The sequence below is a fragment of the Barbus barbus genome (genome assembly GCF_936440315.1).
Source record: "Barbus barbus genome assembly, chromosome: 22".
Lineage (NCBI taxonomy): Eukaryota > Metazoa > Chordata > Actinopteri > Cypriniformes > Cyprinidae > Barbus > Barbus barbus.
The window spans coordinates 144874-157391 of record NC_136750.1 but is presented as its reverse complement, the minus strand read 5'-3'; the positions used below and the strand labels follow the sequence as shown (position 1 = coordinate 157391).

General features: G+C 41.6%; 1 protein-coding gene across 1 annotated transcript in view; it reads left to right on the top strand.

The window, feature by feature from the left end:
- Positions 1 to 11112, top strand: part of ddb1 (damage-specific DNA binding protein 1) — a 31196-nt gene extending 20084 nt beyond the window's left edge. Inside the window, exons 18-27 of the mRNA XM_079446923.1 lie at positions 213 to 324; positions 450 to 573; positions 644 to 808; positions 2065 to 2159; positions 2232 to 2402; positions 2492 to 2601; positions 7888 to 8057; positions 8772 to 8874; positions 9274 to 9397; positions 10517 to 11112. Coding sequence (XP_079303049.1) covers positions 213 to 324; positions 450 to 573; positions 644 to 808; positions 2065 to 2159; positions 2232 to 2402; positions 2492 to 2601; positions 7888 to 8057; positions 8772 to 8874; positions 9274 to 9397; positions 10517 to 10600 — 1258 coding nt within the window. The 3' untranslated portion in view covers positions 10601 to 11112. The remainder of the gene's footprint in view (positions 1 to 212; positions 325 to 449; positions 574 to 643; positions 809 to 2064; positions 2160 to 2231; positions 2403 to 2491; positions 2602 to 7887; positions 8058 to 8771; positions 8875 to 9273; positions 9398 to 10516) is intronic.
- Positions 11113 to 12518: the final 1406 nt, after the last annotated feature.

The window sequence follows — 12518 nt, the reverse complement described above, 5'->3', positions numbered from 1 at the left end:
ATAGATGCATGATTGTATGTTAAAGTACAGCATGACAAGTACATTGTCGTAATAAATCCAGCCCATCAGCTTTAATTTAGTGGCCTGTGTCATGAGCAAGAGCTTCCTAAAAGCATGCTTGTCTCTCTGAGGGTTAAGACACTGAGTGATCAGTGATGGGAGAATTCAGTGAATAATCAGCAGAGTCAGTGTGTGTGTGTGTGTCGTTGCAGGCGGATCTGCTATCAGGAGGTGTCTCAGTGTTTCGGAGTGTTATCCAGTAGAGTAGAAATGCAGGACACCAGCGGGACCACAGCAGCTGTGCGGCCCAGCGCCAGCACACAGGTGTGTGTGTGTGTGTGTGTGTGTGTAGAGCATTGAGTAGTGTGTGTGTTTGTGTATAGAGCGTTGTGTAATAATGCGTGTGTGTGCGTATAGAGAGTTGTGTAGTAATGCGTGTGTGTGTTCAGGCGCTCTCCAGCAGCGTCAGCTCCAGTAAGCTGTTTCCCAGCAGCACTTCTCCTCACGAGACGTCGTTTGGAGAGGAGGTGGAGGTGCACAGTCTGCTGGTGGTGGACCAGCACACTTTTGAGGGTAAGTGTGAACGCTGTCAGCTGGAGTGTGTGTGTGCAGGAGTGACGTCTGACACTCTGTCTCTCTGCAGTGCTGCACGCGCATCAGTTCCTGCAGAACGAGTATGCTCTCAGTATGGTGTCCTGTAAGCTGGGCAGAGATCCTGCCGTCTACTTCATCGTCGGCACCGCCATGGTGTATCCGGAGGAGGCGGAGCCTAAACAGGGCCGCATCATCGTCTTTCACTATACAGACGGTAACCGTCAGACACACCCCTGATGACTTCCACAGTTATTACATGTTTCTCTAGGTGTTTCCACAAACCTTGTGGCTTTTTCAATGATGAGTTTACTCAGTTTTTTACAGCTCTGCTAGCGTATACGTGCAGTGTGTGTGATGCAGGTTTCATCCTCATCATTAGAACAGATCGGCTCAAAACTGAAGCATACTTTGCAGGGCTCCAGACTGCGACTAAAAATATTCATTTGCGAGTGAACTTTTTGCTAAGGTCACCACTGGCGACTATATAAATTTACGTTACGACTTAAAAATGTTCCTTTTTCCCTGATTGTTTTATGATCAGTTCTTTTGTCATGTTGCCGTTATAAACCGAGACGATGCGCAGCAATGTTTTAGTGGAAAAAAGTCTTTGAAACAGTCCGCTGACGGCACGCCTGCTAAACGCAGCTCCGTTGTGCAGCGTGAGAGAGATCGGAAATGACAGAGACATGTGATGTAGGCTACATGTGCAGAAAAGCAGTGTCTATTTCATTCACAACTTGAAAAAACTAAAACATTCTCGTTTATAATCTATGGCTTTTTGTTTTCAAGATCTTTTATCTATATGCTGTGTTCTGTTAATGTGTGAATTCAAACAAATACATCTTGGCACTCCTTAATGTAACATGATACACCTATACTGTATGTTACTAATGAAGAAAGACAGGCTGGATGTGTGAAAGACACATGACAACATTTATCGGACCGAGCAGGAGCGCACATGGACACATGATCCATGACATTGGCACAGATTCTGTGTAATAAACAATTCTGTGACTGTGTATAGTTCTCAAGTTGGAGACGTTTAGTTCCCACAAGATGAGACATAAACACATGACAGTATGACTACAATTTTAGTGCTAAAAAAATATAAAAATAAAACACGTTTATTCTTATAGGAGCCAATGGCTCCTTAGTTTTTTTTTTTTTCGTCTGGAGCCCTGCTTTGAGTCTCAAGCTTTTACCATTTCATATTAATAATATAAACAAAACTGCTCAAAGACCCACAAAACAATAGCAGCTTCCATTCAGAAGTGGTGTATTCTGCGTGACATTTCTCATGGCTGTGTGTGTGTGTGTGTGTGTGTGTGTGTTAAATCATGGCTGTGTTGGTTGGTGTGAGTGTGTGTGTGCGCGTGTTGGGGTGTGTGTGTGTGTGTGTTAAATCATGGCTGTGTTGGTTGGTGTGAGTGTGTTGAATCATGGGGTGTTTCTGGTTTTCTGTGTTTCCAGGCAAACTGCAGACGGTGGCAGAGAAGGAGGTTAAAGGTGCGGTTTACTCCATGGTGGAGTTTAATGGCAAACTGCTGGCCAGCATCAACAGCACCGTGAGTTTCCTCCCATCATGCTGTTCAGTGTAATGGGTTTCCTGTGCGGCGCTGACGTCTGTGTCTCTACAGGTGCGTCTCTACGAGTGGACGGCGGAGAAGGAGCTGAGGACGGAGTGTAATCACTATAATAACATCATGGCCCTGTATCTGAAGACTAAAGGCGACTTCATCCTGGTGGGCGACCTGATGCGCTCCGTGCTGCTGCTGGCCTACAAACCCATGGAGGGCAGCTTCGAGGAGGTGACGCTGCCGCCCGGAATTCTGGGATTTCTGGTTGTAAGAAAGCTGTTGTGGTTCTTAATTTCCTCTCGCTGATTTCATTTCCTTAGATTGCTCGTGATTTCAATCCTAACTGGATGAGTGCTGTTGAAATCCTGGATGATGATAACTTCCTCGGAGCGGAGAACGCTTTCAATCTGTTTGTCTGCCAGAAGGACAGGTAATGGATCGAGCGGGGAAGTGATCGATTGATTGATGTGACTGGCAGGTTCTGGAGGTGCGCTCACATTTACCCGTGATCGGTGAAATCATGGTTCAGTCGGAATCCACGTGATCGGGAATTTTGCACGAGGGGGACAGATTTCACATCTGGTTGTTAACTCCAGTGCATCATGTTGAGCAGCAGAAAGCTGCTTGGATTGAAAGTGACCTCTGAAGCTATGCTTCATTCACTGCATACACTGATGCGCGGCTGAGAGTGCACGTCTGCAGCCAGACCTGGCTGGTCTGCTGGATTCCTCTTCATAAGCAGAAAATGAGTGCCGCAGCGAGCGAGGAAATTGTAAATAAAAGAGAAAGTCAGCTTGCCAGTAGGGCTGGGTATTGAGTTCGATACTTTTTAGGCACCGACCGAATTGCCCCGATACCACCGAGTATCGAAAAACGTCTTGTCGCTCGGTACCAAATTTCGATACCTAAGGGGTTAATCTCATCACCGTCAGTGAGCCAATAATCCTGCAGAAACTAGGTGTGTGTGACTAGAAGCGGCGCGGCGCTGATTGATCAGTGTTTGACCTCCGCGAGAGCGTTTCTAAAGCGCACGGAGCAGTCTGCTCTCTATATCGCGCAGTTTGTTTACTATACACAGACTGAAGCTCGTGTGACGCTCGCGGTCATTTCAGCGTCTGCCGTCTCACTAAATGAGGACATAAACACATGAACAACATCTCCAGACCTGCTCTGAAAGTCACTTCATGAGCATTTTACCGTTTGATTCGAGTAAAACTAACTCATCTCATATACACACAGAACTGTAAAGGTATTCCAGGCAACCCGTCAAAATAAAAGTTCGGTTTTAATATTAACGGTATTAATATTGTTCAGCAGACAGTACATACTGCTACTACTAGGCTACTATTAAAATTATTAAAACTTTTTTTTTTTAGTAATGATCACACAACAGTTATTCCATGTTTTAATTTTAATAGTAACCCCCCTTTGTTTGCCAAAGTAAATAAACTTTGATTTTCAATAATTTAAAGATAAATTAAATTAATGTTTTATGTCTTCATTTGAAAACCAGATACAGAACACAGAATTTCTGAGGAAAAAATAAACTAAGTTGTTTTTATGCATTCAAATAATTAGACATACTACACCAGAATTTAATAACAATAAACATATGGTAAAAGAAAATAAAACACCCACTTATGAAAGTGGATGAAGATTTTAAATTTCTTGAAGTCTTTAACAACCTAGAAATGATGATTCTGTCTGAGCTATGTGTTTTAAAATGAACACACACTAATGTAAACGTAGCCTAACAGATGTGCAAACTGAAAACAATTTGAACTTTATTAAAATTATTTATTTATTTATTTATTTATTGCCAAACTTGCCAGTATGGCAGTTTTTTGGATATTATAAGTCTGACCGTAGTCAGACCAAATGTCGTCTGCAAATTATGCAAGACCGTCGTCCCCGCCAAGACTGGTAATACCACGAACTTGATGTACCACCTTAAAAAAAATATCAATAAAAAAAATATCAATAATTATCGATATCGACCGATATGAAACACTGATATCGTGATACAGTTTTCAGCCATATCGCCCAGCCCTAGGCTGAACTAACGCCTTTACATTGTCAGGATTCACAACCGCATTCAAAGCTGCGCTGAATGAACAGAACGGCACGGGACATCGAGTTGCCTGTATAATCATGACGGGTTTAACCGAGACGGAGAAATGATTCGCGTTCACCTTAAGATCCACTGGAGCTGCCGTCAGTGCCGTGGGCGTGATCGCGTGAGCTATTTGAGACGCGCGCGCCAAACATGCTCTCTGCACTCGCTAACAAAGCATTTAAAGTCATTGTTAGTTGTTTAATTGTGTTGGATTGGACGAGCCTCGACTGGGCTCCTTTATTAAAAACAGGCTGTCAACTGTGATAAAACGTCCCAGTGTTATGACACCATTTTTGATTCTGTCGCTAGTGTCCTGAATGCGGTTGTGACTTCAGCTGTTCATTCATACAGAGATGTATTCAAGCAGATGTTTTAATCTGCTGAATAAATAAAACCTTTAAGTCTCTCACCTGTAAGCAATGCTGTCAGTCCCACACAGTAACTGTGAATGCAGTTTCTAATGTGCATTTCTATTGATTGTATCTGGTACTGTACAGGTACTTACAGCACTGACCTGTAATTCTTTCCTTCATTCTTTCTTTCTTTCGTTCTTCTTATTGTTAGCCTATTTTTCCCTTGCTCACTTTTCTTTTTTTTTCTTTTTTTTATTAATTTAATGCTATTATTGTTCTTCTTATTTTTATTTTCTTTCTTTAATTTTAATTTTTATTAATTATTTTTCTCTCTTTTCTTATTATTTTCTTTGTTTATTTTTCTAAAGTATTAATTATGAGAAAACGTTTGAATAAAATATTAAGATTAATAGCAAAGTTACTGTTATTTATTGATAGTTTAACTAAAGAATTCATCAACTGATGAGAAAATAATAAATAGATGAATTGAAATTGAATTGATCTTTGCAGCACAATATTGGACCAGAAGCATAAAAATTAGTTATATTGTCAGTTACGGCTCGTTAGCACCAGCATTCTGTCAGCTTCGACTCTGAGATTAAATAGTGAAGTATGATCACATTTATTTGAATTAATTATTGAGAGAGAAAGAGATGACAGGTGTGTGTGTGTGTGAATTACCTGCGTCTGTGTGTCTTTCTAAAAACAATGAAGCTGTGAGTTTAGTTACTTAAAGGGATAGTTCCCCCAAAAATGAGTGACCCCATGATTTACTCGCCCTGAAGCCATCTTAGGTGTACAGGTCCTTCTCAAAAAATTAGCATATTGTGATAAAGTTCATTATTTTCTGTAATGTACTGATAAACATTAGACTTTCATATATTTTAGATTCATTACAACACAACTGAAGTAGTTCAAGCCTTTTATTGTTTTAATATTGATGATTTTGGCATACAGCTCATGAAAACCCAAAATTCCCATCTCAAAAAATTAGCATATTTCATCCGACCAATAAAAGAAAAGTGTTTTTAATACAAAAAAAAAGTCAACCTTCAAATAATTATGTTCAGTTATGCACTCAATACTTGGTCGGGAATCCTTTTGCAGAAATGACTGCTTCAATGCGGCGTGGCATGGAGGCAATCAGCCTGTGGCACTGCTGAGGTGTTATGGAGGCCCAGGATGCTTCGATAGCGGCCTTAAGCTCATCCAGAGTGTTGGGTCTTGCGTCTCTCAACTTTCTCTTCACAATATCCCACAGATTCTCTATGGGGTTCAGGTCAGGAGAGTTGGCAGGCCAATTGAGCACAGTAATACCATGGTCAGTAAACCATTTACCAGTGGTTTTGGCACTGTGAGCAGGTGCCAGGTCGTGCGGAAAAATGAAATCATCTCCATAAAGCTTTTCAGCAGATGGAAGCATGAAGTGCTCCAAAATCTCCTGATAGCTAGCTGCATTGACCCTGCCCTTGATAAAACACAGTGGACCAACACCAGCATCACTGACTGTGGGTACTTGACACTGGACTTCAGGCATTTTGGCATTTCCCTCTCCCCAGTCTTCCTCCAGACTCTGGCACCTTGATTTCCGAATGACATGCAACATTTGCTTTCATCCGAAAAAAGTACTTTGGACCACTGAGCAACAGTCCAGTGCTGCTTCTCTGTAGCCCAGGTCAGGCGCTTCTGCCGCTGTTTCTGGTTCAGAAGTGGCTTGACCTGGGGAATGCGGCACCTGTAGCCCATTTCCTGCACACGCCTGTACACGGTGGCTCTGGATGTTTCTACTCCAGACTCAGTCCACTGCTTCCGCAGGTCCCCCAAGGTCTGGAATCGGTCCTTCTCCACAATCTTCCTCAGGGTCCGGTCACCTCTTCTCGTTGTGCTGCGTTTTCTGCCACACTTTTTCCTTCCCACAGACTTCCCACTGAGGTGCCTTGATACAGCACTCTGGGAACAGCCTATTCGTTCAGAAATGTCTTTCTGTGTCTTACCCTCTTGCTTGAGGGTGTCAATGATGGCCTTCTGGACAGCAGTCAGGTCGGCAGTCTTACCCATGATTGCGGTTTTGAGTAATGAACCAGGCTGGGAGTTTTTAAAAGCCTCAGGAATCTTTTGCAGGTGTTTAGAGTTAATTAGTTGATTCAGATGATTAGGTTAATAGCTCGTTTAGAGAACCTTTTCATGATATGCTAATTTTTTGAGATAGGAATTTTGGGTTTTCATGAGCTGTATGCCAAAATCATCAATATTAAAACAATAAAAGGCTTGAACTACTTCAGTTGTGTTGTAATGAATCTAAAATATATGAAAGTCTAATGTTTATCAGTACATTACAGAAAATAATGATCTTTATCACAATATGCTAATTTTTTGAGAAGGACCTGTATATGACTTTCTTCTTTCAGATGGATCCGATCAGAGTTATATTTAAAAACGTCCAGGCTCTTCCAAGCTTTATAATGGCAGTGACTGGCTGTTATTTTTCAGTAGTCCAAAAGAAGTCCAATAAAGCGCATCCATCCATAATAAACAGCGCCTCACACGGCTCGGGGGGGTGAATAAAGGCCTCCTGTAGCAAATCCATGAAATCACATTTCAAACATTATAAACCGTAATCTCTAGCTCCCACTAACTGTCGTACGCATGTTTACAACAGAACGGCGTTCTGACGGAGGACGTCTGCGTAGCGTTAGCTCCGGTGAAAAGTGACGAACACAGAAGCACAGAGGGGAGAGCAAAACAATACACTGGCCATGAATTAGAAGTACAATGCTAGACTGGTTTTCCGTTGCTAAAGTAAGGAAACTTTGCTTCTGTAAACAAACGTTGGTTCTCGCGAGACTAGCATGTTCTCACCGGAGCTGCAACCAATCTGACTCTGCTGCAGCCTCGAAGTAAACTGCTGGAGGAGAACGGCACACTATTACTCTGCCTAATACTGTAAAGCTGCTTTAACACAATCTGCATTGTAAAAAGCGCTGTATAAATAATGGTGTGAGGCACTGTTTATTATGGATGGATGCCATTTATTGGACTACTGAAAAATAACAGCCAGTCACTGCCATTATAAAGCTTGGAAGAGCCTGGACTTTTAAATATAACTCTGATCGGATCCATCTGAAAGAAGAAAGTCATATACACCTAAGATGGCTTCAGGGTGAGTAAATCAGGGGGTCATTCACATTTTTGTGTGAACTATCCCTTTAAGGAGTCGTTGATGGTTGTTTGGTTGTGTGTCCTCCAGCGCGGCGACTACAGACGAGGAGCGGCAGCACCTGCAGGAGGTGGGTCTGTTCCACCTGGGCGAGTTCGTCAACGTGTTTTCACACGGATCTCTGGTGCTGCAGAATCTGGGCGAGAGCTCGACTCCGACACAGGGCTCCGTGCTGTTCGGCACCGTCAACGGCATGATCGGTGAGCTTCTGTCCGTTCACTCCACACACAGCTGTTGAACCGTTCTGCTGTAGCTGTGAGGACTGATTTACATGTGAAAGAGATGAAGAAACAGAGCGAGACGTGTCCAAATACAGTGCTATTAAGAGCTGTTTGTCAGGAACGAGGTGAAGCAGAGTTTAGTCGTTAGCTGTGGAGCTGTTTTTGCGTTCATATCAGACTCGTTATGAAGAATCTGAAGCAGCTTTCCTTCGTAACATCGTGTCCTGACTCCACCGACGCCACGAGTCTAGCGACAAGCGATTTGTGTTCACACCAGACGCCACGCGACAATCAATCAGATACCACAGCCAATCAGAAGTGTGTGTGGGCGGAGCCTCTCTGGAAGCGCTCTGCACTTGAAGGTCACGCAAAATGATATTTAAATTCAACTATGATATTTTAACTTTACATAAATATCAGGTGATTATGTGCTATTTTCACTGTCATTAGTTTGTATGTTGTTGTTGTTGTTCCAAATAGAAACCGTTTCTAAAATATAAATTTTGCTTGTCGCCGTCGCGGCTAGTTAGGACAAATTTGATTTTAACAGAAAAGATACCTTTCATCGTGGCGTTGCGTCGTGTGTAGTTAGGTCACGGTGTAAGATTTCTAGATATTCAGTTGAATTTCTAGATAAACAGCATTATGATGTTGGTTGTGTGAGTTTTGATGATGATTTGTTGTGTGTTTGAGGTTTGGTGACGTCGCTGTCGGAGGCCTGGTACAGTTTACTGCTGGATCTACAGAACAGACTCAACAAAGTCATCAAGAGCGTCGGCAAGATCGAGCACAACTTATATCCTTTAGCAGCTGTGTGTGTGTGTGTGTGTGTGCGCTTGCGTGTGCATGCACGAGGGTGCGAGTGTGTGTGTGTGCACGAGAGAGAGAGAGAGAGCGAGTGTGTGTGTGAGTGTGTGTGCGTGCGTGCGTGTGCGCGCGAGAGAGAGGGAGAGAGAGCGTGTGTGTGTGTGTGTGTGTGTGTGCGCTTGTGTGTGCGTGCACGAGGGTGCGAGTGCGTGTGCGCGCGAGAGAGAGAGAGAGCGTGTGTGTGTGTGTGTGTGTGTGTGTGCGCTTGTGTGTGCGTGCACGAGGGTGCGAGTGCGTGTGCGCGAGAGAGAGAGAGAGCGAGTGTGTGTGTGTGAGTGTATTAAGTTTGGCAGAACTCTGTGTTGTTGAAGTCCTTGACTAGCGCCACCTGGAGGTCATTTCACACGGAGCGTAAGACTGAACAGGCCACAGGGTTCATTGATGGGGATCTAATCGAGAGCTTCCTGGATCTGGGTCGTGCAAAGATGCAGGAGGTGGTCAGCACACTGCAGGTGATCATGCGCTCCTGTTTCCTCATCATTCATGCTCTGATGATGATGATGATGTAGAATCCCTCCTGATGAAGGTTTGCGCTCGTGAATCGTCTGTCGTATTATACGGTGATGTGTGGTTAAAGCGGTGCGTCCCAGCGCTCTTTCTGGAGCCGCGCTGACCGGATGTGTTTAGACTCATCTGACCCGTCTCTGTCAGGTGTGTTTGGTTAGGAACAGTTCAAAAATGGCTCTGTTCAAATATTGAATATTGAATTATTACTACAATACTGATTTCTCACTAGACATCAAGTCAAATGTTAAAAAAAGGGCAAAACCCAACATCTATACGCAAACTGACTGCCAACTGCAATTTTCAGACACTTTATTTTTAGCTCAGACACCTTTTTTTCAGCTCAACTTTCATGTAATCGCACTTAAAGGATTGTGGGAAATAATAGGTGTGTTCCATGCCAGCAGTAAAGATGTTATTTATGAGAACGCCAGCAGAGTTATGAGTCGCTTATGACAATCATATATAGGCCTCGCTTCAATTCGATTTACAGAATATTTGTTGATTAAAGTGAATAAGAACAAAGCAAAAACACACGATACGTGTTCTTAATTCTTCATTTTGCAGAAGCAGAGTTTAAAAATCTTGCCCTTATATAAACGTATAACAGTTACCCGTCTATAATGCTCTGACCTGAGTGACTCAAACATGTGTAATTATGACTCTTAAATATGAACGCAGCAGTACGTCTGTGCGGCCTTCATGAATCCGTCAGATGAAGGTGTCGGTAGACAGGAAGTGATGCGATCGCTGGATTCCTTCAGTGTTTTACTGCTGCTGCTGTGCCTCCAGAAACAGGGCTGGGAAACCTCGAGCTAAAGATACATTCACCAAAGATTGATGTTTTCATTTAAAAGATAATTTAATACTTTAAAACTTCCCATTCACCTGCTACAAAGATGCTTCTGCAGCAAACGCTGATGTGAGATGAGAGGCGCACAATGCTGTCGTATCACAGACCGAGCGTCTCCGATGTTCTCCCATACTGGAGTGTGCTTGTGAAACTACATCGGTCTTCATTCTCTCGTGTTCCTGTGTGTGTGTGTGTGTGTGTGTGTGTGCTGCAGATTGATGACGGCAGCGGGATGAAGCGCGAGGCGACGGTGGACGAGGTTATTAAAATCGTGGAGGAGCTGACGCGGATCCACTAACCGCGAGCGTCACACATCTGTACATAACTATAGATAAATCAGAGCGTGTGTGTTTCACTCCAGCTGAATGAATCGAGTTCAGTCACGCTCACACTCACACACACACACACACACACACGTCTTCATGTGCTTGTCCTGCGAGCCTCCAGAGGAAGATCCTCAGTCTGCTGGATTCTGATTCTGCCAGCAATGATCCGCAATCGTTTTAGTGAAGCGTTTATCATTGTGGTGTCTCTGTTCGTTCATTTATTTTAATAAAGTTTCCTTCAGTACTTTGGGCCTGTTGTGTTTTATCAAGTTTGTGTGTGTGTGTTAATAAAAGCAGCACATTACACACATGAGAGACGAATGGAGTCATGTTATATCCTCTCCCGTGTGCCACTGCTATTGGATAATGTGCAATAAACCCAGACTGGCTGATATAAGAGCTCAAATCAGAGCCGGACTGTACATGATCCTGTGTATTACATGACTGACTGCTTCATGAAGAAATAAATGGACATGATAGATTGATTTGAGTGTGCACTTTTATTATGAGAAGCAAGAGAGTGTGATGTGAGACACAAGAAAGCAGTTTAGCATCATCACTCGACTCCAGAGAGCCATCGCTGATCATGTCTGTCCTAAACCATCTAATAGAAGTTAATACATTAAACAACTTATTGTGCTTCGTGTCAGCTCTTAAAGGGGTCATATAATGCTATATCCACTTTTATGAGATGTGTGCTGTGCCTGTACACAACCATCCTATAATGATACAAATACATCCAGCGTTTGTTTTTAATCTAATATGTTTTCCCTGTCTTTTTTATTTTATTGCAGAAAACAGTAACATACAGATAAGAACACAACAATATAAATGAAAAAGACAAAAAAGTAAATAATAAATAAAAGCATAGCTCATATTCAATTTTAGCCAATAAGGATATTACAAAATAGCAGTGGGATTGAAGAGTATCATAGCATTTTAAACATTTCACAGACTTAGTTTCTAACAGACTTAATGAAGAAATATCAAATTCAAAGTCAGAACAAAACAAATTGAACAGATGCATTCAGAAATGTTTGTTTGTGAAATTCTGCTAATAAAATAAAAGGTTAACAATAAATTCTAGATCCTTATTGCTTTTATTTTCATAATATAAGGTAACATCCTTTAAAGTAAAGCAATAATTAATATTCATTAAATTAAATATAAAATCTGCCAAATCAATCCAAAACTTGTTTACGACATTACAGTCAAAACATTACAAAAACAGCATATATCATCAATATCAGAGAATCTTGATATGAACGATTTAGAAGGGCAAATAGTATGAAGTGTATTTCTTTTATTTTATTATTAATGCAATATTTAAAATGAATTAACCAAGCTCTTCTCCAGTCAATATTCTCAGTCGAGTTCCAGAAAAATGTCCCTCTAGGAGATATTTTATTTAGTTTTTGGAAAATATTACAAATATGTTTATTGCATTTTTTCTCAGTTAGCTCAACACCTTCTAAAATTAAATTTGGGTTTGTCACAGATAAAGAATTGTAACAAATATGACATTTGACAAGTTGACAAAGTGTTACAGGAATAGCTTTAATAACTGAATTAAATTCCATAAACTGTAAGTTGACATGAATTGTTCGTAAGTTAAAAGATTCCCAGAATTGTCAAACATTTTTATAAGATGATTAATGTCTCTGTTGAACCAATTTGTTAAAAATAGGGATTTATTTGAAAGTTATATTTCCATTATTCCAAATGAAAGCGGTGTGAGGAGAGAAATTGTGAATTTTCCAAGCGAGAAGAGCTTGCTGATGAAATTTGGATAATTTGAGGGGGATTTTAGAAATATTATAATCACGTTAACAGAAATTTCAAGCCACCAATTTGATTAAAGAGACTGAGGAATATGGTTCCAAAGAGAAT